The sequence below is a fragment of the Dipodomys ordii genome, unplaced genomic scaffold (assembly GCF_000151885.1).
Source record: "Dipodomys ordii isolate 6190 unplaced genomic scaffold, Dord_2.0 Scaffold1, whole genome shotgun sequence".
NCBI lineage: Eukaryota > Metazoa > Chordata > Mammalia > Rodentia > Heteromyidae > Dipodomys > Dipodomys ordii.
The window spans coordinates 45045307-45070852 of record NW_012267217.1 but is presented as its reverse complement, the minus strand read 5'-3'; the positions used below and the strand labels follow the sequence as shown (position 1 = coordinate 45070852).

Below are 25546 nucleotides of genomic sequence, written 5' to 3'. Positions count from 1 at the left end.
GACATTTGTAACTTAAGTTTACATTTACAAAAAGACGAAATATCAAGAATTTTAAACATCTCCTCAGTTAGGTATTCTATAATAACACAAAACAACAAAATCTTCTTATTAATTTCTTAAATCCAGTGAAATATTTCTACCAAAAAGTATTCATTAAATATTACTACCAAAAAGTATTAGTTTACCTGGCCTGTGACGGATATTCTTCAGAGAACCACATTTGGATGTCACATGGCTTAAATCTATCTTCTTGGTAACAATTTGTACCTGCATAAACCACACAGAAACACTTAAAATGTTTTAGACAAGGAAAACACTCAGATCACATCAAAATCTAGAAACACATCCACACTAACAACACACAATGATATATTCTGAAATCCTAACTGAAGCACTCATGTTCATGTGTACACACACACACACACGCACACACATACATGCACACACACACACACACACACACACACACCCCACAAGCCTAATTGCCCAAATTCTCTTCCCATCGTATCAGAAGGAACCCAAGTGATTGAAAATCCTGGAATAGAAGATTTTATTAGTAGAAAGCAAGTCAGACCACAAGAGCACAGGAACATTTATATTAATAAGGCAAGCTTCTACTCAGAGAACCAAGGCACACCAAGGTAAATCTTTCTATAAGCAAAGAGCCAAGAGTAGTAGTGGATTATCCTTTACAAAGTGAGTTTTACACAGAAGTGGCTGACACTGCTCTAGTTACAAGATGATCAACACTGCCTTCAGACAGAAGAAGAAAGTTCGAAATGTGCTTTCCGAAAAGATTAACTTGTCCTTTCTTGGCTAAATGGATTTTTTTCCTTGCACACCAACTAATAAAGTGAGAGCATTTTGCTTCATTTTTACATTCTGTTGAAAATGTTTTCTGTCCCAGTATTTGAAGCCGTCCTTTTACAACGTGGCCCACCTGCTCTCTACCTGTGGTATACACATGAACTCCTCAGACCCCGAGGGCCCCCAGTTACTGTATTTAAATGAACTATTTTTATTAGAAGAAAGTTTTTTCAAGGCTGGAAGTGTCCTATTAATTTCAAGATACTTTTTAATCCCAACTTATCCTTTGCACTGTGATCAACAACATCTGCAGCACAGGATAGCACAAGCCACGCTCTGATGCCTTCGAGGGAATTACCTGGACTGGGGCTGCTTCTGTGCTATGCTCTTACAGTCAGGGCACCCTGAGCAAAGCAATCATGTGAATGAATACTGACCCTGAGGCCTAACCCAGAATCTTAACGGAGTCCCTCAAATACTAGAATGGATTTCCCACCACAAAGACATTTTTATGCTTAGTGAAGCTGCTTTATCATCTGACAGCCCCTGTAGAAGGTGCTTGCTTATCTCATTTTCCTCAGGGATTAACTCCATTTCTGCCCTGCTGAGGAACAAATAGCCAAGACATGTTGAACTATTGATGGCTCTGTAAGTTAAAGGGTAAGAAGCCTGATAAGTTACTTGAGGCACAGAGCAGCTGAACATAAACTTTTGATGAGAGAGTCTGTAGAACCGTCACACATTTGACCCTTAAAGAATCATTTTAGGAAGAAGCATGCTTTCTTTAGCATGAGTTTGTTGACTACTTTAGCTTCTCTTCCAGCATGGTGGAGGCAGGAGAGGTATGGACTCACCATTCACTTCCACTCAGAGGATATTATTTTCACTACATGGAAGACACAGGAATAAGCCCGTCAAGACAAAATGTAAACTAGGACTTTAAACATTTTACTTTAAATTATAGATGAGCTCCACTTCACTCATTTTGCATTATTCTAAACGATACCCCAACTTTCATGAATAATGAACCACTGGAGACTGGCATTACACACTTTGTGCATTTTCAAGTATCAGAACCTTCGCCTCTAGGGTAATTTAAATGGAGCTAGAAAAGTGAGTCCAGCAAACTACTCAGGGGAGATAAGAGCGAGCACAAGAAATACCTTGAAGACAAAAAGGACAGCAGACAAAGTTGGCAAGAGAAATGGGTTTGCCATCCTTAGTAAAGGACTGATGCTTTCCGACTATGTTTTCTTTCCCACGTGAAAGTGGGAACTTTGCTGATCATCTTAGAGGAAAGGATGGGAAGCCCATGGCAAGAATGCAAGGCTGAGAGCTACCACACCAAGTGACATGGAGCAGCAGTGAGAGGCAGGAGTGTGCTGGGAGAAAGGCAGAGGAAGAGACAAGGTGCCAGCTATGCAGGTGGCTCCAACGCAATCAGGACAGAAGCTGTCTACTTACATTTCCTCCCCCAGCAGAATGTTTGATGTTATCCTTGGAACCACATCTTGACTGAACTTTGCTAAAATCGATCTTCTTGTTTAAAATACTAACCTAAAAGGAATTGGAGGTAACTTCACTGTGCATCTGTTCTTTCAAGATAGTGGGTATAAGAACCAGAATTGGGAGCACCAAAGGCCTCCTTAACCTACTGCATATTCATTTATGAAAAGGAATTCACACTGGAACAGAAACACATTTATATTGTGTAAATATGAGTCCCTATTTCCCAGTACCCCAAGGACCAAATGTTCAAAAGCATTAAGTATCCCTGTGATATGCCCGAAGGAGTAGAAAAATAAAAGGCGAATTATCTGTGTTAAAAAAAGGCTGGCAACGTTGGGATTCGGGTCCACTCGAGGGAACACTCAACAGTATAGTTTAGTATTGTTCAGGATTACAACCCTGAATAATACACCAGTTTTCCTCGCAGCCCCACAGCAAAAAAAAAACATCTATCATAATTATGAATCACATCACAAGCTTGACGGTTCTATTAGTCTACATTGAGCTTTCAAGGTCAAGCTTCCCATTCATCCAAGGGAAGAAATTTCGGGACCTCAAAAAGGTAAAAAAAAAAAAGATACTCTAAGTCTGCTCTGCTAAAAGATCACATGGTTCCCTTGCAGGTTTGGCTCTGTGAGGGAAAAGGCCTTTCTCTGGAGATGTTTCTAGATGCTACTGGTGAAGCATTCTATTCATTTTTAGAAAAACTAAAGATGGTTAGTTGGCTTCTACTAAGTCATGCAGATATAGTCTAGGCCTTGGTTGAATCTAGCAGATTTAAAGTTTGGTTCAATTTCTATTTTAAGGAAGTCAAGCATTCATTTTGAAGACAACAGCACACCCAGATTTGTAAAAATACATTACTCTAGTGTAATGTACTGCACAAAGTCATAACTCTTTCATGATTTTTTTCATGTATCTTTCAAAGTTGCTATGCCTTGAAGGACAAACAATGTAAGCATAGAAAAAGATTTATTTTTTGTTGCTATTATTTGTTTTGCTTTATGGTAGTGATGCCTCCTCTCCTTCATTGCTAAAAAGAAATCTATCGCCATTGCTTTAAATGACAACTTCTCCTCTTAGGTAAAAAAAAAAATTAAATTAATTTACCCTATATATACGGCCTTTTCAAGAATGTTAACACATCACTTGGTATTTGCCAGAAAGAATTTAAAATCTACAAGGACATTGTATAGTGAGTATTTTTAACTAGCCAAAGCTTAAATCACAGTGCCTTTCTAACATGAACAAGACAGCTTGTCCCCAACTGAGAAATATCATTGACAGCTTTCCTTAGAAGCCCAAGGCCTCTTGTCAAAATTAGAATTCAGAGACATGATGACTAGGCCACTCTCTAAGATGGAACAAAAATTTCAACTTAAAAGGACTTAAGGATATTACAGTAAGTATTGTTGTGCTGTAAGAATTTAATATATGTGTGGATGAAGGTAAGTTTTAAAATCATATAGAAAAAAAAAAACCCATAAGTTATTTTCAGAAAGTGAGTAATGCTGGTTTATTATGTCTGCTAACAATAAAATTATTTTCTATAGTACATAATCATTGTGTCAATGAATAGAATTTATGTAAGCCATTTAATTAATCATTGAGAATAAAAAGTATTTGGTTTATGCATTTATGAATTTCAGGGTAGAGATCATTACAGTACCAATCAAGTGACTTATTACCAAGTGATCAAAAGCCAAATTTTGAGTCTAATTCACTTATTAAAACAAATGGAAATTTAAGTTTTGAAAGTCTGTTTGACCTTAATATTTAATTGGCTGTCTCATAATTTTTGTTTCCCCAAACAAATGATTCAGTTCCAAAGGGTCATGCTTCTACCATTGTTTAGAGATGATCTAGAATCTTAAAAATACTAAAACATAAAAGCTAGCTTCTGTGGATTTGCTCTTGATTTTCTAAGGAGTTGTTCGCCTCCCAGTAAAACAATTAGCTGGCTTTTTTGACTGTTGACTTCCTCAACCTTTGTCTCAACCTCAATGTACATTAGCGGCATATTCCTTCCATACTCCCATACTCTAATAGCTTCATACTATCATCTTTATATCTGCAATGAGGCAAAGTATGATAAAATGAGTATCAATGGTTCTCCAGACCGTCATCCTGCAATTTCTTAGAGGCTGAGTAAAGAGAAACAAAGCCACTTTGAGGATACTGATACATATCAAGGTTTATATCAAGCTGGACCACTTAACTGCTGAGTACTTGCTAGTCAGTCCTGGTGACTCAAGTTTGTATCTTAACAAAACTACAAACTGCTTCATGTCCAAGGTCTCTATAGTCATTTACAAATAGCATCTTAAAAAGAATTAATTAGCCAGGCATTAGTGGTTCATGCCTGTAATCCTAGCTACTCAGAAGGCTGAGATCTGAGGATTGTGGTTCAAATCCAGCCTGGGAGGAAAGTCCATGAGACTCTTATCTCCAATAAACCACCAGAAAACTGGAAGTGCTGCTGTGAAGCTCAGGAACAGCAACCAGGCTGAGAATTCAAGCCCCATGACAAAAAAAGAAAAAGAAAAGAAAAGAAAAAATTAATTATACCAATACCAGCTGTCCTCAAAATCATTACAGAATATTGAAGACTTGATGGCAGCCTATAACAGACAGAGCTATATTCCAGATTCTCCCCTTTAAAATTAAAGAGTTGAATTATAACTAGATTTTACTAATAGTTCTAAACTGCTTGAGAAGCAATTTTCACTCTGAAGAAAAATTCTGCATTCCTAAAAGGTAGCTTAAGAAAAAAAGTCATTTTAAGGTCACAGACTCTTTAGAAAAAAAATGGTTAAAATTTTCTATTAGATAAACTAATTTTTTGAAGTTCATCATATACAAGGAAAAATTTGAATATCCATCATCCAAGTCTATCTCTAAGGCATGCTTTCATTTTTTAAAATTTATTTAACCAAGATATACCAACAATATTAGTAATAAAGTAACTTAGAAAAGTATGATAATTTTTTCTTTTACATACTTCACAGCAGGAGTGAAAAAATATTATCTCAGTCAATTAGATCATCTTTATAACACTTGTCTTAATTCAAATTTCCTCCAAATTCAGTATAGCTTATTAAATATACCAAAACTTGTTAGTGAGGCAAAGAGAATGATCGGTAACTCTGATTTTGGATATTTCTCTTTCATTTTTGTATATGTCACAAACCTGGATTTTAGTCTCATGGGTTATATTCAAAACTTGCATAAACAGAGTACTTTGGTTCACACAGGTTCACATAATGTGAAGATTTGTATAAAGCTAGGTTAATAAAATATAAAAAATTCAATTTCAATTTCTCACAAATTCTGGTTGATTCTTCCACCACATTAAAGAAGAATATTATGATTACTTTCTGGGTCTTCCTAGTGTGAGGCTTGTGGGATTATATTGCGATGATTTGGTTGAAGGGATCATTACTATATTCTTTCTCCATAGGTTTAATTGTTCCTTAAGAGAAACTAGCAGTTTTCTCCCTAAAATTGGGTCACTCTAGGAAGAGAGTAAAACAAAAAAAATATAGGCTGCATAAGAACAAATATCCCTTACTAATAAGAAATATGAAATTTGTAAAGAATATATGCCCAAAGTACAAATTTTTGTAATGCAATAATAAGCCAGAGGCATTCATCTAAAGTTCAGCTTGAATTTCTTGCGCAATGGGATTTGATATTTAAAAAAAAACTGCCACTCTCTGATGCTGCTATCTTCTTGAAAGGCTCAATGTCAGCTCAAGGCACTGATATATATGGACAGTAACTGGGTGTCCAAAATGTGGATTCTTTCTGGACCCTCAAGCATCCTCTATGGATGAGTCTCAGTTGAAATACACTTGTTTCTTCTTCTGAGTGAGGTTGTCTTAGAAGGTGAGAAGGTAGAGGACACTCTGCTGACAGAGTGTGTGCCTCAGCCACACAGGAGTAAACTCCTTCCAACTTTGTTCTTGTTCAGGAGAGCTTAGGCCTTCAATTACAAAATCTCTCCTGTCTCACTCAAAAGCACTCTTCTTCCTCAATGATTAATTTAATGAACACTGTTTACCTATCCTCTGTGACATCCCAACATACCATATGCTAAAACAAGAACACAACCACATCCTTTGACAGTGATCGTGTTCTTCAAATAGCCTGCAGTTACATTCTGAAATGTATTTAGATTATACAACCACTAGACTTCATTCAGAATTTAATTAATCTTGTCTCTACTGAGCAATAGTCTCTTCAAATTTACTTATATCACGTATAAACTATAAATATATTTCAATTCATATGCAAGCTTGCCCCAAAGAACAATTCTGTAGATAAGTTAGAGGGACCAATTTTCTCATGGGCACTGTATAACACAGCCCCCAAAAGTAGAGCTCCACTGAAAAACCTTGGAGTGAATAGATACTGCTGAAAATTTGAAAGAGTATGTGGGTGGAAGAAGCATCAATAAGGTTTGTCACTAGACCCAATGTGAAATACTTTTAAGTAGTCTTTTAGTGGTAGCTGTAGGGAATGTTATACATGCAACAGCTGTTGTAATTCAAGAAAATTAACAGATCCCTAGGCTTTCCAAATTCACATGCTGTACTTTCTTGATATATTTTGCCTACCCTTAAATTTTTAAAAAATTCTAAGGAATAGTGGCCAAGATGGTGGGGAAAAAAAATAGCTGCTAGGCACCGGTGACTCATGCCTATAATCTTAGCTACTCAGGAGGCTGAGATCTGAGGATGGTGGTTCAAAGCCAGCCCTGGCAGGAAAGCCTGTGAGACTCTTCTCTCCAATAAACCACCAGAAAACTGGAAGTGGTGCTGTGGTTCAAGTGGTAGAGTGCTTGCCTTGAGCTGAAGAGCTGAGAGACAGAGCCCAGGCCCAGAGTTTCCATGTTCTTCTTTGGCTTATGAATGAGTATAAAGAGGCTCCATAGGTCTCAACTTGATAAACTCAAAGTAATAATTTTCACAGTATTTGATAACTATTTACAAACTGTAACTCCCCAATTTTTCATTGACCTACCTACCTTAGACATTTAAATTATGGTTACAAAAATCCTATTGCAATAAAGACAGGGTGCCTGATCTTAAAGACCTCTCATATGGGGATAATAATGACTTTGATACTAAAAATATATAAATAAAAATTAAACTAAATCTTTCCAATATAATGTAAAACATTTCACTGAATAGGTTTTTACAAAATGCTGGGTTGACGCAGTATTTTTAACTTTATAAGGCATTTTATTACTTTCTCTACTTTAGCAATTATTCTTAAAATTAAAACAAAGGCAAGACCCTATGTGGGCTGAGAGAACAGGAAAAAGCAGAAGAAGCAAAACAAAACAAATGACTCCCTGTTGGCCTAGGTTTTTAGAGATCATACTTCAGAAGTCCCCTTCCTGTTTTGCCATGAAGTAATTTAGTCGTCTTAATAAATAACAAATATGAACAAATGTATGAATGAAAAAATGGTCTCATTCAGTCTTTCTGTCTTCATATTCTATTTCATAAGCATGCCTCTATACGTTCTTTTAGCAAATACCATTGCGATCCAAATGTGGAAATAATCACAGTAGCACGAAGTATTCATAGTCACCTGTGTTATTAAGGGTCTATTTGTATAAATGATATATGACACTCATTCAACTTTCACTGCATGAATATTTCTTGGGCACCTCCTAAGTATAGGTCTCTGAAGATAGGATGATCTCATTTCTCATTTTGTGGATATCATGTATAATATTCTAGGTAGACAAAACTACACATTAAATAATTAATTAGACAATGGAATGTTTACTTACAAATCTAAGAAATCCTGGCTATAGTACATCCGGTGGAGACAAATATAGATACAGGGACACCAGGTAACAATTATTGGAGTGATATCAGCAAGAGACAAAAAATATGTCTTACACTAAGGTAGTGAAAAGTATAGATAGCTCCATTAAATTCAATGGGTCCATACAGAATTAAGAGATAGAGAGTGAAGAACTGACTTCCTCCCTGTTATCCCAGACACTTAGGAAGTCAGGAAAAACCCCAGTGTGCAAGGATTTGCATGACACTGGCAGGGTACTCAGACCTAAGCCTGGAGATAAACATTCTATTCACCTCTGCCAGCCCTAAGCCTTCTTGGACCCATAAAAACATAACTCCACCCCCACCTTTTGCACCACCTCCAATCTCTTGGGAAGGTTGCCTGCTCCTCACTGCTCCGCAATACACAGTCCTCACCAGTTGAGACTGAGTCCAGCCTGTTCCTTTCTCCTCCATTTTCCTAACAGAAAGTGAAAAACCTAAGCAATTCCATTTTACGTAAGACCCCATCTCAGTTCTGCGACTTAACTTGTGGCCCACTTTAGCCCCAATGCTAGGAATTTATGACAGAAAGCCATGCACAATTCTTGGAGCCATAGATGGCATTTCCTTAAGGCAGGTGATTACCCCCAAGTGGTGTTGCCCCCTAGCAACCTAGGGCTAAGAGTTTCGGCTCCTAGGAAAACCATATAATTTTCTGACCAACCGGTTCTTCAGAGCCCAGGGCGAGACATGCCATGCATTCTGTTGGTCCAGATGTGACTCATAACCGTTTTTTGGTCAAGCTATGGACCAAGGATATTTTTATGTAAAGGTCAACCAATCATATTTGCCCAGCTTAGCTTGCTTTAAATGTTAACCAATCATGTAATTTCTAATGCAAAAGTTCCTTAAAGTTGTTTGTTCAATACTGTAAAAACTGTGCTGATTCTATGCTCATGGCCTCTTAACGTCACGGGTTGCCAAGTGCGCGGAGGACCAAGCTCGAGCTTGCAATAAACGACTCTTTGCTGTTTGCATTGATTGTGGTCTCTGGTGGTCTATGAGGGAACATCCGAAAATGGGGTACTTCAGAAAGTACATTGATTTATTTCTAGAAAGTAATAATATACTTTATAAGTTCTAGTCTAATGGATTTTTTTTTTTTGGTCCGGTTGTGGGGTCTGAACTCTGGGCCTGAGCACTGTCCCTCAGCTCTTCAGCTCAAGGCTAGTGCCCTACCACTTAAGCCATAGCGCCACTTCCGGCTTTTTTCTTTTTGCTTATGTGGTGCTGAGGAATCGAACCCAGGGCCTCAGGCATGCAAGGCAAGCGCTCTACCACTGAGCCAACTTCCCAGCCCTAGTCTAATGGATTTAAATAGACTTCTTTTTTAAGATGGCAGGATTAAGCCTACGCTGGTGGCTCACGCCTGTAATCCTAGCTACTCAGGAGGCTGAGATCTGAGGATCACAGTTCAAAGCCAGCCCAGGCAGGAAAGTCTGTGAGACTCTTATCTCCAATAAACCACTAGAAAACCAGAAGTGGCGCTGTGGCTCAAGCAGTAGAGCACTTTCCTTGAGCTGAAAAACTGAGGGACAGTGCCCAGGCTCAGAGTTCAGGCCCCATGACCGAAAAAAAAAAAAAAAAAAAGATGGCAGGATATACTGTCTGAGAAGGTAACAGGCTGAGGAATTCCACAAGTTTTTTTTTATATTAAAGATGAACAGTGCTCTTTCTTTTAATATGCACATTTTGTTTGCATATACCATGAAGATTAGCGTGGCTGATCTGAGAATAGCTAACTGTAGTCATGAATGAAGCAATGGAACACAATTCACAAGGCCTCAATCAGATATTCAGACATGGCTAAGGAGAGATCAGGGTCTCATGAACCAACCCATCCAATGAGTAGCCAATAAAAATGAATTCTGAAAATGCCTCATCAGTTATGTTAAATTACTTAACTATTATGAAGGCACAGAACTTATGCTTTTCAGAAAGCTGAAGGAGAAAAAACAAAAAGCCTGTTAAACATGTAAGGGTAATCTACATAATTTTAAATTCCTCTTAAAAATACAAACCCTATATATAGACAGGAAAACACTAGAGACAGAAAACACACAAACACAAAAAAGATTTATCAAGATGTCTAAACTTTTCAGGCTATATGTTCAGAGAAACTGTGTTTTTAATCAAGCTAGCCTTAGTTTAAAATTTAAATTGAATGTAGATTGCAGAACTTACTGTAAATACTTTTAATTTAATACTGAGATAGATTTTTTTAAATAACAAATTAAATGAATACATCGTACTATCTACAGTGAATCCATGATTATATATGCTCTGTCCAGTAGAAGGAATTTATGTTTTAGCTAAGAAGATTAACCTTATTGCTTTTTGTAAAGTTCATCATATCTTCAACTAGCTTATCTTTTCCATTAAGCATTGATTTGGCTCAGTGAACTGAACCACTGAGCTGAGCTTCTCTAGCAATAGAAAACTGAGCATTAACAAGAGATAAGGGATAGAAAATATAAATAGTATATGTCCAGAAGACCAATAAATGTTCAAATTAGGGGAAAATAAAGTTTCCTAACTTGAGAAGTTATTGAGTTCCCATATTACACAATGTAGCTTCTGAATAAAGCTCATTGTCTCTTCTAGGATAACGAATCAAAAATTGAGAGCAACATGCCATCAGAGGACAGTGTCTTTTAAAGGTGCTCAGTCCTGTTTGAAATGTCTTAGCTGGGTGATGGTGACTGATGCTGCTCAGGATGCTGAGAATGGAGGATCAATGTTTGAAGCCAGCCCAGAAAGGAAAGTCCATGAGACTTGATCTCCAATCAACCACAAAAAACCAGAAGTGAAGCTGTGGATCAAGTACTAGGGAGCCAGCCTTGAGTGAGAAAAGCTAAGGAACCATGCCCAGGCCTTGACTTCAAGCTCCAGTAACAGAACGCATAAAAATATAATTTATTTAAATATACATGTATATGTATCTTTAACTTCTCATGCTGATCATTTCCATGAGTTCTACATGGATTGATTTTTCAATCATTCTAAAAACTAGCAACTACAAAAGTGTTGTTCAGTCCTCTAGTAGTTTAACATGTACAGAAAAACAAAAAAAGCTCTTCCTCACTCCCTGCATTTGTGAAGATCATACACTGTAAAGAGAGATTTTAAGGAGATTGTGGTGAAGTGTGAAGATATATATTTATTCCTACAAAGGCAGTTCAGTTGCAATGGGTATCAAGTTTTGAATTCACTTCTCTCTATAATTCAAATGCATTTGCATACCTATTACAAAATAGAGGGTAAATATCTTCCATCTGTCTCTCATTTTACAAAGGAAATATTTCTTGCTTCTGCAACAAAAATCATTTTATAACTTCACTGCAGTAGATGTTTTCCAAGTTATTTGACCCAAAGATAATACTAAAGCAACTTAACACTTACCAGATGAAAGAAGAGATTTTCCTTTAAATGACTCTGATTTTTGAGGCTATTTTTGTTGTAATTTTTGTGTTATGTCTTTACTCTTGCCTAAGTAATACGATCTTGAGGGTAGTTTCAGTACAGATGAAAACAGAAAGTCTCTTACATCAACTTCATGAATTGGCAAATATAGTGGAAATCAAGTAAAATTAGACATAAAAATGCAACTAGAATTGGTAAAATGAAAACAGACATCCTTGCATTTTTTGTGGGGGAGAGGACTGATTTAATCTTAGAAATTGCTGCAAAGCTTATGCTAAAATCATTCTTCTTGACCTTAAGGACTCCTTTAAACAAAACCATGTATTATAAAATTCTATATTAATTTTTATCAATATCTTTCATTTTCATTATATTTTGTTTTTAGTTTCAGAACACTATCTTAGAAATTACTTATATTTCTGTGCAATTCTAAGAAGATATATCAACTTTTTCTAGGACATTAAAAAAAATCCCAAACCATATTCAGTTAAGGATATATTTAGAACATGAGGATATATAAATAGAACTGATTTTAAATAGTAGTTGTTTAGAAAGCAGTTATTTCATTTTATAATCTCTCTCATAAAGCTACAAGAAATTTTCCATTCAATATTAAACAGATTTCATTCAAATTGTCTCTCCATATTATTCATGGCTAATTATAAAAATAATACAACACTTTTTAAAAGGCCCAGAATATTTTCCTTTCTTAATGTGCAAAACTGATGAATGTAACAATACTATTAGGATCAAAGGATAATATTAAATGCTTGTATTTTTTCTTTCTAAGCTTTGCCCAAATATATAGCATAGGGCTAGATTCAGGGAAGGGTAGAACTCACAGCCCCCTGCTTAGGAAAGAGATGAGTGTTTGTTCAGGAGCTATAGTTTGAAGTAAACTTTGCTAATAACTGCAATACATCTCATCTTAAACAGAAGTTCCTGAGCTATAGCTTCATTCAGAAGAATTATTTTGAACTACTTGTTTATTACAACATAAACACTTGTCCTCTGCAATATTCAGGCAAAGGTAGTCAGAGAAATAACTTGGTGAACCATGCTCTCAATTGAAATAAATATGAGAGTGACTCCTTGAGGAAACAGGAAGAAGACAAAATTGGAATCATGAAAGATAGTGACAGAAGCTCATGATCCGGATCCAAAATAAAAAACAAAATCCATATCTCTTAAGTTAAAGTACACAAAGCCACAGAGATCCATTCTGAAATCGACTAGAAGAGTCTTGGTCTGGTTTAACCAAATGTTACCTAATAATATCCAGAAAAACAGGACATATATTTTATAAGATAACTTCCTCAGATTACCAAGATTCCACACAAACCAGTAACCACAACTCCATAACCAGTAACTCAGGAACACCTACATCTCCCTTGCTCTTTGAGAACTGTTGGATTAAAACTCGTGTAAGAGAATATAAATGAGTGAGGTTTTCTGGCAGCAAAGAGATGACCACAGGATTCTTACCTGGCCCCCTTTCGGCTGGTATTTGATGTTGTCTGTCGATCCAATTTTGGATTTGACATTCTTCAGGTCTGGCAGTGGTTGGTTAATAAGCCGGAGCTGTTTGGGAGTAGCAGGCGACTTTGGAGGAGTGCGAATGATGGCCACTTTCTTCTCACCGGGCACCAAGATGGCAGATTTGGGGGTTCCAGGTGTTCTGGGGTAGCTGGGGGTTCCAGGAGTGCCTGGAGTGCGTGAAGAATAACTTGGTGGGGTGCCAGGAGTGATAGCAGTGGATCCAGGGGTTGTGGGGGTTGAGGTGCCACTTTTTCCTGCTCTGCGAATTGGCTCTGACCCTATGTTAACAAGCAAGTGGGACAAAAACCACAGAATTGAAAACGTCCCCAGAACTCCCCAGCTATTTAGTTCCTAAGGTATTTGTAAATAAGTACAAATCATTGCAACGGTGTTGAAAAAAAAAGAAAAGAAAAGGTGAGGTCCTCCTATCTTTAGGTTTAGAAGCTGGTGACTTTCTTTTGAACACATTTTTTAAAAAATTGCCACAAATATAAGACTTGATTTTGCTTTTCTTGATTTGCTCTCCATAGTTCTCATCATGAGTTATCTCAAAACTCAGTTTCTATCTGAAATAACTAGGGTATATAGCTTTCCTTTTGCTGGAAACAGAGAGTATGCTTAATGTAGCATGTGGATCCTGTTCACAGAAGATTCCTGAATGGCATATGATCACTCATCCCTCTCCATAAATACATTCATTCTGAGATAAAGATGTAGGTATACACACAACCTAGAACTGTGTATTCAGATAACATGTTTATCATATGTAGAAAGGTTCCTATTGAATCTTGTTATACCTCTGGCTTACATGAGTAGCTCTGTGGTCTACATGTGCATTAAGTAAAAGCTGTCAGACATTGCTTTATTGTATCAGCTTCTGACTGAAAAAGGTTGATTTCTCATTATAAAAATGGGCTGTTTCAAGAATGTAATCATGGGGCTGGGAATGTGGCCTATTGGTAGAGTGCTTGCCTAGAATGCATGAAGACCTAGGTTCAATTCCTCAGTACCACATAAATGGAAAAGGCCATGGCTCAAGTAGTAGAGTGCCTTGAGCAAATGAAGCTCAGGGACAGTGCCTAGGCCCTGAGTTCAAGCTCTGGGACTGGCAAAAAAAAAAAAAAAAGAAAAGAAAAGAAAAAAGAATGCAATCACCCTGAACCTTGTGGATGACTGTTTTCTCTCTTACTTTCATCAACAGTTGGACAGTTTGGAGTCAAATAAAAGTCTCAAACGCTTTTAGTAACTATACAGGATTTTAGAATACATATCTTTCTCTGGCTCAGTCTCCATTTTCCTTTCCTAAGATTTGCTTCAAAGCATTTTCAATGCTACATCAAATGCTTTCTTAAACTAAGTGTGATATAATAAAGTACAACATGTAGATTTTTAAGCTGTTTCTGGAATACCACTCACGTTGAAATAAACAAAAATACATAACAGATAGGGCAGATTTTATTATTCTTAAGAAATAAGAATATCAGGGCTCATTTATTCAGATAGTACTAAATTCTAAAGCAGATATAATTATTAGTTTGTGAGAATTCCCAGCTTTAAAAGAAGTCATCCTTCATTTATGACACATATGATGTCATGATTCTTAGTTTTTACTACTGAAGACGTACACAACTAAAATCAATGGATCTTGTAAAATTTTGTGAAGGACAAAGACAGGTTACTGGATGTAGCTGATTGCTGGGTATAACTGTAGAAAGTTCTTCCAGTATGGGGTCATGTAGTTTATTCTTTGCTGGATATTTTAAGAAATAAATTTAACAGAGCTGTTAGATTGTTGTGTTCTGTAGACAGCATTTTGGTCTAGGTTCTATTGTCCAGAGAAACATGATTTTACTTCTTATTTCAGTGAATACTTTTCATGCATTAAGAGAAAGTTGTTTTGTGTCCTTCTAGTCTTTTAAGATAAACATTTTTCTTTATCCAAAAAATATGAAATATGATACAAGATGACCAAAGTGAAAATTTGTGTGCATTCTATACTTTTTTCTCATTTTCCATAAAATTAACATTTCAAAGCCAGTTTTTAATATATGCTTAACCCTATCACTATACCCTTTTGTCAAATCTCTCCAGAAATCTTATTTCTTCCTTAGATATATTCCCTGTGAATTCACCAGCTTTGAGTAGGTGAGATATTCTATAAGAGAAGGAATTTCTCTGTATGTTTTTCTTCTGTACCTAGCTTGTGATTTTTATGGTGGCAGAACATAGCAGGTATTCAAGATTTGTTTTTTAACGTAATGAACTGGATTCAGATTCACTGCTATGCACTTAGCTGCGTTTTGCTATATGGAGAATGACCTGTGGTAATATTCTGAGAGTGGCTAAAATGTTTACTACAGGATATATATATATATATATATATATATATATATCCTACACTCTGAAGTATATATATATATATATATATATATAATGTATTCTGAAATAAAATGGGTTTATACTTATAAAACATGATTTTAAGTATCATAAAAAAAGAAACGTTTTCTATTAAGACTTGAAGTATGAGGCTAAATCAACTTCCCACTGCTATTCAATACATGTGGAATTTTATTTATTTATTTTTTTGGGGGGGGGTCCAGTTGTGGGGCCTGACCTCTGGGCCTGGGTGCTGTCCCTCAGCTCTTCAGCTCAAGGCTAGCGCTCTACCACTTGAGCCACAGCGCCACCTCCGGCTTTTTTCTTTTTTGCTTATGTGGTGCTTAGGAATTGAACCCAGGGCCTCATGCATGCAAGGCAAGCGCTCTACCACTGAGCCACCTTCCCAGCCCCTGGAATTTTTTATTATCATAAATTATGTTCTACTAATCTAAATGATAAAGTTAAGTATTTTCTATTTATCCTGAAAGAAGCACATTTAAGATCTTAATATAATTTTGAAAACTTCCTTTTTTTAAAAATTTATTTTATTTTATTTGTGAACATACTGTACAGAGGGGTTACAATTACATGGGAAGGATAATGCGTACATTTCTTACCAAGCATTGCAGCCTCCTCCTTTGTTTATTTCTCTAGTTACTTTTATTAAATTATTTATCATACTTGAACTCAGGGCTTAGGCACTGTTCTTTAGCTTTTTTGTTTAGGGCTGGTATTCTTCCACTTGAGCCACATCTTTAATTCTGGCTTCTTGTTTTTGTTTTTGATTAATTGGAAATAAATGTTTTACAGACTTTTCTGTTCAGTCTGTTTTGAATCTATATCCAATCCTTACATCTCAGCCTCCTGAGTAGCAAGGATTACAGGTACAAGCCACCAGACCTGGAAAATTTTCTTATTTTTCTTGTCAACTCCTACATGACAATGACTTTCTTGGACTAAAGGACCTTTCTGAACAGTTTTGTTTCCTTCAAATCTTTTTTAAAGTTGCATAAAATGCCAGAACATTCCAGTGTGAAGTTATGGCTCATGCCTGTAATCTTATCTACTCAGGAGGCTGAGATCTGAGGATTGTAGTTCAAAGCCAGCCTGGTCATGAAAGTCTCTGAGACTCTTATCTCCACTATAAAACTGGAAGTGGCACTGTGGCTCAAGTGGTAGAGTGCTTGCCTTGAGCTGAAGAGCTGAGGGACAGTGCCCAAGCCCAGAGTTCAAGCCCCCACCACCGACAATAAAAAAGGAAATGACAAGGAAGTGGGAGTTATATAATGCTAAAATAGGCCCAATGTCTCAAAGTCCTCAGATGGTCAGAGTATCATGAGTATCAGTTATGCTTTTTTTTTAAAAAAAAACAAATGACCTAGTACAATATGCTTGTGAACATCAGTAAGGTAAAGAAGTTAGGAAGTAAGAAACATCATTGGCTCAGAACAAATTAAAAACCAAATTACATACAGATACACTTTAAAAGTCAAAACACACAAGCTTGAAGAACTGCATTTATATTGAAAGTACCATTTTGTTTCCATGGCAATATACAGAAACATGATTTAAAATATTCCTTTGAGATAACCTGGAGTCTTTGTCTTGTCTCATCATCAATTCTAGCTCTAGGTATTTGGAGTTAAAGGCTCTTCTTGCTGAAACTGCAAACTCTTAAATACTTTCCCTTACTAGTTCAGTTGAATATTTTAGCCATGGTAAAAACAATTTTGAAATATCAAAATATTCTCAGCACAAGCTTCAAAAGATGGTTGTTTCTTTTTTCATGAAATTAAGTGGTGTTGAGTACAATTATTCTAATATTGTAATTAAAAGTATTTTTGCAGGGTTCAGTGTCAGTGGCTCATTCCTGTAATCCTAGTTATCTAGGAGACTGAGATTCAGGATCAAGGTTTGAATCCCAGCATGGGCAGAAAATCCATGAGATTCTTATCTCTAATAAACTACTCAGAAAAAATCAGAAGTGGAGCTGTAGCTTAGTGGTAGAGCACTAAATGAGCAAAAAGCTCAGAGACAATGTCCAGGCTCTGAATTCAAGCCCCAGGATCAGTACTACGTATGTATGTATGTATGTATGTATGTATATATATGTATATCTGTATAATATATAATTTATATATTCATTTATTTATTTAAAATAAATGGAAGAGCTAGCTATAACATGATAGTGGTTGTAATTTCCAGCATTTTATGATTGTTTCTATATTACAGAGCTATAATTCTGCAAGTGATTTTACAGAGCATTTCTCCAATACTACTTTCTCTAAGTAAATGTAGAGAAATCCTTAGGAGGGTGGCTGGTGAAATTGTCAGTGGGCTGAAAACCGTATTCAAACACTTATTAGCTGTGCAGCATTAAGCAAGTTCTACCTTAATCCACAGGGCCTGCAATGGTAGCACATAAGGAAAGTATCTCGTCAATTTGCTGGAATTGCTCTTCTTATAAATATAACCTTAGTTCACCTACCCATATATTGATCATATTTTAAGAATACTAAAAGAAGCTATATTTGAAGCCTAGTAATAGAAAATTTTATGTTAATAATAAGGTTTAGATATTATAATTTGAATTGATTTTAATCAATCAACTAATCATCAGCACTGTTAATTCAACTAACTAAAAGAATGATTAATAAGGAAATACAAATTAAGTATTTGTATAAATGTACAAAAGCCTGTTTGTTGTTTTCTCTATTAATTATTTCTTTAGAATTCTCTTTTTTGCCTAAATTTCAAAGAGGAGAGAGAAAAAAACATTCTTACAAAAATGACTCTATCTCAACCTTGTTTAGTAGATAACAAAGCAATTTGTTCCCATTTGCTCCATCAATTGTTTTGACTCAAAGTGCTATTGTCTGGATTTTCTGGTTGTTAGGATAAAGATCATCTGTTCTTAGGGTACATTTTATTGGAATACTGTAAAATATAGTAAATCTGTACTAAGCTCTAGGAAACCAAAGTAAAATGAACCTACTGGTGGTCCGTCGAGCTGCAGAGGAGATGGAACTGTTGAGGGAGAAGGAGTGTTCCTCTCTGTCTCCTGATACTCCCCGGCGAGGAGGGAGGATGGAGGAAGGCCTTGGGAGAGAGGAGCGTTTTTCTGGACTCTTGGTGACTCCATCCTGATGGAGGAGAACAAAAAGATATGCTGTTCTTGTAGATGATCACTGTCTTAATTATACAAGGGGATTATTCTCTCGTTATTTTTCCTCCTGCACGAATACAAATATTTCTTTTAATTTGCATCACAAAATGCCATGTACTAACAAGTATTGCTACTATGTAACACCAAATTATTATTTTACCAGATGTTTTATAAAAATAGAATAATATCTTGCAGTGAGTTCTGAAAATTAATTCAGAAACTCAGGTTCTAAAGGACATCATAGGTAAAATGCATCCACTCAAATTGTTAATTTTACTGAAAAATCTTCAATAGCCTGGTAATTTGTGTGTTATCAATGACCAGCTGTAGGGCATTCACAATGATCAAGACCAGGTGTTACATACCTGTGTGACAGCTACTCTAAATGTATAATATCTGTTTATGATTTCATTCTTACCACAAAATATTGAATATGCTTTAACTTTGAGGTCTAATGAGTTAGTGTAATTGTTTAAAGAGCATGGAGGTAGTAAGTGTAAGGTGTAGTACTAAACTCAAACGTGTCTGTTAGTGCACCTAAATTGACTCATATATAATGCAATTGTAACTAGCATATATGATACTACCATTATATATGTAATATTATGGACAATAGAATCTAATTTATTTTGTTAGTTTGTATTTGATATTTTGTAACAATCAAATAACTAATAATAATGGAGATTATATCTAGAAAAAGATATTTGTACTCTTTTGATAGGAGGCTGTTTATTAAAACCTTTCAACTGTATATTTTATTATTATTGTTGCTTTTTTCTTTTCTCTTCTTTCTTTCTTTTCTCTTCTTCCTTCCTTTCTTTCTTTCTTTTTCCTTTTTCCTTTTTTTTTTTTTTTTGGTAGTCGTGGGTCTTGAACTCTGGGCCTGGGTGCTATCCTTGAGCACTTCAGCTCAAGGTGAGCACTCTACCACCTGAGCCACAGAGCCACTTCTTCAACTATATTTTTTAAAAAATAGTATCTATTGCTTTTATGTCAAATACTTCAGAATTTCACATCTTGGCTTTCATGCGTTTCTTAATTTGTGTTGTAACACCTTCTTCCAAGTTAATTGACCTGCTGCCTGCTGCCTTACCTTATTCCCTGATCCTGAGTTTGGCAAACGAGCTGTGGTGCTCACTGAAGTGGGCTATATTAAAAAAACTGTCAGAACATGTGGCATTTTTAGTCATGCTAGGGTAGGCTGAGCTGTATCTTGGGGAATTTGTGCTACCCTGTAAAACAGGGATCTTTGACAAGGTAGAAATCTAGCCATGAAAGAAAACAAACAAAAGTATAAAATAAACCAAACTATGAAGTAAAATAATTTTTAAAGGAATCAACATTAAAGAAATTAATGCATTTTTGATAAGAACAAAAAATGAATGACAATCAATGATGGATGAAATATGTGTAAATAAAGATTTTCATTGGGTACCTCTTTTTGGCTAGAAGTAACTTAACAATACTTACATAAAATGTAGACAAACATACAAAAAAACATGACAATAGATCCATAAGATCTAGAACAGGTATCCATCTTATCTGTTCTCCTTCTTTTCTAAATATTGTGATTATTTATACTTTATATACAGAAGAGACACCATGAATGACTGCTGGATTAATTGGTGGATGGATGGATGGGTGGAAGGATAGAAGAAAAAACAATGTTGCTTAGATATGAAGGAATTGGTTTTGGGAAATTCTACGACCAAAACAGTGTATGGTTCAATAAAATGTAATATTTTGTCTACTGAGAGAAACAGAAGATATAACTGCAAGTGGGAACACTGAAATTAATCCTGTGAAAGAGCAGCACGTGGGATCTTTTGTAGGAAGCAAAAGGCTGGGGCTAAAGTCTTTTATCATGAAAGGCCAAAGCTAGAGATGGTGCTGAAGCAGAAAAACAAACTCTGGGCACACTTCTTTGGTACAGGTTACTCTGATTATACAGAAGCTTTGGAAGCAGTCTGAAGCTGTGATCATCCCCTCTCTTCTGAAACAAACTGTACAGAAAAAAAAAGTTTCCTTGTCTCTGAAGTAGACAAGGAAGTTATGAAAAGCAAATTATGAAAATTTTTTGGAAATAATTCCCATTGTATATGTGTATCAATTACATCATGCATTACATGTATATTAATAATGCATATTGTCAGTAAATTATTTGAACAGTGAACATGATAGTTATTCTTTGAGGAGACTGGAGATATATGTTACCCAAGGGGTTCCTAAGTGAATAATTTTTGGCATAACTCTGGAAGTTATAAACTGTTTGCTAAAACGAGCTATACTTGAAGCACAGTAATGGAATTCTTCTTCTTCCTCTTCCTCTTCTTCCTCTTCTTCCTCTTCTTCTTCTTCTTCCTCTTCTTCCTCTTCTTCCTCTTCTTCTTCTGTCGGTTGTGGGGCTTGAACTCTGGCCCAGGGCACTGTTCCTCAGCTCTTCAGCTCAATACTAGTACTCTACCACTTGAGCCACAGCACCAAGTCTGGTTTTTTGAGTGGTTTATTGTAGATAAGAGTCTCACAGATTTTCCTGCCAAGGCTGGCTTTGAATCGCAATCCTCAGATCTCAGCTAGGATTATAGACATGAGCCACAGGTGCCTGGCAGAAAATTTTATTTTAAAAATTTGCATAATTTGTTTTCCGACAATCTATGTTCACTTAGATAAACTGAACACTAATGAGTTCATTTTTATGAGCAAAACATAAACTGGGAACGAAGTTAACATACAAAACTAATAAGACTTTTATGCATAAATGACAGTCTGTAAGATGTGTTATAAATCCTCAAAAGGAAAATCAGCACTGAAGAGCTTAACCATAAAAATCACAAGTCTTAATTTACAGGTGTGGATAACCCCTGGGGAGGTGTTTGCAAATGTAATGGGGTTAGACTGAAGGCTTTTGGAGAAAGCCATCCTGGCATGCCACATGTCTCCTGGGGGAATTGGTTAAAAATACAGATAAGAACGACAAATCCAAGGAGATTATTATCTTCAAATAATTAATTGGAGTTAGTTGTTACAGAAATAGCAGATGAAACTGAGATTTTCCTCTCAAATTTTAACCTCCACAGCCGCCACTTCAACAGAGACATAAGAACGCACAGATTGCACAACTTTCTTCCTTTTCAGACCCAGTACCTTGAGTGGGAAGTGTAACTGGGTCAGCACAAGTCATTCTTCTTTGATTGATCCTACTCACAAAAGAGTGAATTTTAAAAATGTGATCTGGGAAATGAATTAATTGGATTGCTACTGATCAAGAAAGACAACTAGTAAAGCAAGGTAAACCACCACCTCCATGAGAAACCTGAGTGTAATTCTAGGTAGTTCAGGTTCATAATAATGAGCAAATGAGCTCACTGATAGAGAATGTATGTTAGCATGCTTTTAATTCTAGCACTGGAAAAAGAGAAAACCCAAAAGAGAAATAGAAAAGTATTAGAGAACTGTGCAGATTCTCAGAGATAAACCAGGTTTGATTGATCTTAAGGCTTTAGGAATTTTAAGAGAAGTGGAAAATATATTTGGAAGGAAAAAAGAATGGGATATAAGAAAAAATAAGGACAATGGACAAATGTCTTCACAAAGATGAGATGGGAATTTACAAGAAAAGGTTAGTTTTATGGCACATAATATATACTTTGTGTGGCTAGTATAACATTAGATGCTGATCTTATTGAGTTAATTGAGACCTGAATATGAGACCTGAAAAATTTCTGAAGGTTTTCTACACAGTATTCATATAAATATGTTTTCTTAAAGCAGAACTTTCCTAAAAGATGGACTCATTTTCCATAACTGCTTTTGAAAATCTTTACATTTCAATAATAATAAAAATAATAATGGACAATTATTATTGACTGAATTACTATTTCCTAGGCATTTAACAATGTATTATTTTATAAAATTTAATTTTTACAACTAAATCATGATATAGGAATTTTTATTCTTCTTATTTTATAAACATTAAGACATAGGGAGCAAAAGATTGTACATGAAATAAATATCAAGCTTTAGGCACGACAACTTCCTAGTTCTCTATAAGAAAAAAGAATACAAAGAGATGCAAACCCTGATATCATATTCTGGTGTAAAGAAAGCCTAATATTTGCCAAAGCCATAAACATTTTTTTTTTTTACTATATGCTCAGGAGTATCTGTGCAAACATTCATATAAAACTCAAAAATCAAAATAAAAGCCCTCAGTTTTGGACATCAGTTTGGGTATTATTTAAAACAATATTGCTTTTAATTTTTCTTTTTTAAAAATCAGAACTTAGGTAAGGCATTTAATTATAAAATTCATTCCAAAGTGCGTATATATTTCCCTATTTATAAGAAAAGTTTGTTGGGGGGGAGGGGGGAGGCTGGGAAGTGATGTGAAGGGTAAACAAAGGAGGAGGCTGCAATGCTTGGTAAGAAATGTACGCATTATCCTGCCCATGCAATTGTAACCCCTCTGTACAGTATGTTCACAAATAAAATAAAATTAAATTAAAAAAAGAAAACTTTGTATAATTTTTACACAAGTTCAGATGTCTACCATTTGTGATCTAAGTAGAATACCAATTTTCTTTTAAAACCTGAGAACTCAAACTTGTTTTTTCTTTCTCATTTTTAAATAAGTTTTTTTATTGTGAAAATACTGTACAGAAGAGTTACAGTTACATGATCAAGGTAATGAGTACATTTCTTATCAAGCATTGTTGCCTCCTCCTTTGTTTTTCCTCTACTATCCCTTCCTTCCCACCTCCTCAACTACACTCCCCCCCCACCACACTCCCATCCCTGCCTAAATAAGATGCTATGTTGCTTTTAATTTTTCATAATAAATACAAAGTAGAAATCCAAAAAAGAATATGGCTTTAAAAAAATCACATGAAAAAAAATCACATGACTGTAGACACAAAATATTACGAAAAGTTACTAACTAAAATCACCCAAATTATTTGTTGTAATTTTAGGTTTTCATTAGTAGTTTTAAAAAATTTTTATTCCAATCATAAAAAATATATATTTCATGTTCTGGGAGCATAGCTTAAGTGGTAAAATTCTTTCTTAGCAAGTACCGGCTCTGAGTTCACACTCCAGTACCATAAGTATATAAACAAAAATAAACACTATGAATAAACAAATAATACATGAATAAACAAATAATACAAATAAATAACGTGAATAAATAATATGAACAGCAAAATTAAAAAAAGAAAAAGTAGAAAAAATTATAAACACACAAGAAGATAATGTCATTAATAAAACCCCATTAAAGTGATATTTATCATCATAACTTGGTAAATAAGAGCAATGTAACTTTGGCAGTATGTAGGAAAAACTTTAAAATATGCACAGTCTTCTTAAAATAGAAAACAACCCCAAGAAAATGTACTTATGAACTCAGCAAATAAAGATCTCAATGGCAATGTTGTAAAAATAGCAACAGACAGTATTTTGAATGTCAAACAATAGAAAATTCATTAGTTATATCATTGCAGATATGCAGAGCGTGTTATATACTGTCAATAAAGTGATTATAAGGATGCATCGATGGATATATTTACTGTCTAAGAAATCAAGGCACAATATTTCCATACCTATTATTCAACCTCTCAATGTGTGGGGAAAAAAAATTTCACATTAAAATGGTAGTTACTTATCTCTAGATAAGGGAAGTACAATGGATTACTTCTTAATTTAGTTTTACTTTTAATAAAAGCAATGAAATTATAAAATACATTTGCATTGATTAAAATAGCTGAATTTTATTCTATGAAGAGGAAATTGGTCTTCCTTGTTTTCGCCCTGTCACTGGACTGCTTTATCTGTTTCTAGATATCTTACTAAATAAGGCAGGATCACAGCTGAGTTCTCACCAGCTATCACCCATCATCCAGAGGTTAATCTTTCCTGGGTGAGGGAACAGTTTGAAATGGCATTTTTAACAGTAAATACCTAATGTCTAAACAGCATCTCAAGTTAATACAACATTGCAACTGGTATGGAAAGAAACTTGAAATCAAGAGCAAGGAAAAATTCAATTACTCACGGAGACTTTGTCCTTTGCCTGTTTAAATGCACTGGGAGCCTGAGTTGATTCACCTGCTGCTGTTGAAAAGAAAACACACAAAAGGCCCTAAACTTAGTAATTTAGTGGTTATAAATCACACAAATGCATGTTAATACCTTTTGGTTTTGGATGTTACTATTTCAATAGACTAGTGAAAAGCAAAATTTTGCTGCTTTGGGGGCCCAAATTCAGTAACTGAAGAAACCATAACAGTAACAACAAAAGCTCCAACTCTATTGGGTGCCAGCTAGTATATCCTAGTGTCTATCAAAGCATGTACCTGCACCCTGAATTGTTTTCTGTGGGTTAACAACATACCTTTGAATCTCTACCTGTAGGTAGAGTCTTTAGGACAGAAATCACAGAATAGCAATGTTGATGCTGCAGAACTTAAGCAGAAGCTGGCTTGTTTCTAGGATTGGCATGATATAACAAAGAGTACTTAGATTTTTAAACCTTGTTCTAGAAAGTCACTGTCACCCCTACAGATATCTCTGTATCTTACGTCCCAAACTGTCATGATCAGCCAACTTCCTTTCACCATATAAATGACATATTTGTTTGCTATGAAAATGCACAAGAAGGGAAAGAAATAGCTTGTCCAGGACAGAAAACACAACAGGAATCTTAAGTTCAGTAAATACAGAATATGTTTTACTTCATGCACTTTTTGTATGAAATCATTACCACATCTGTTACTGTTGTTTCTCTTAGGTTATCTTTCACCCCTGGATTTATTTTTTAACTTGATCATCTCCAGCATATTTTGTGTTGGTGACTTACCTGACT

General features: G+C 35.4%; 1 protein-coding gene across 1 annotated transcript in view; it reads right to left on the bottom strand.

Moving 5' to 3' along the window:
- Window positions 1–25546, bottom strand: part of Map2 (microtubule-associated protein 2) — a 92967-nt gene that overhangs the window by 5056 nt on the left and 62365 nt on the right. Inside the window, exons 8-11 of the mRNA XM_013031819.1 lie at window positions 24737–24795; window positions 18517–18664; window positions 13089–13420; window positions 186–267 (exon numbers count right to left, since the gene is read on the bottom strand). Coding sequence (XP_012887273.1) covers window positions 186–267; window positions 13089–13420; window positions 18517–18664; window positions 24737–24795 — 621 coding nt within the window. The remainder of the gene's footprint in view (window positions 1–185; window positions 268–13088; window positions 13421–18516; window positions 18665–24736; window positions 24796–25546) is intronic.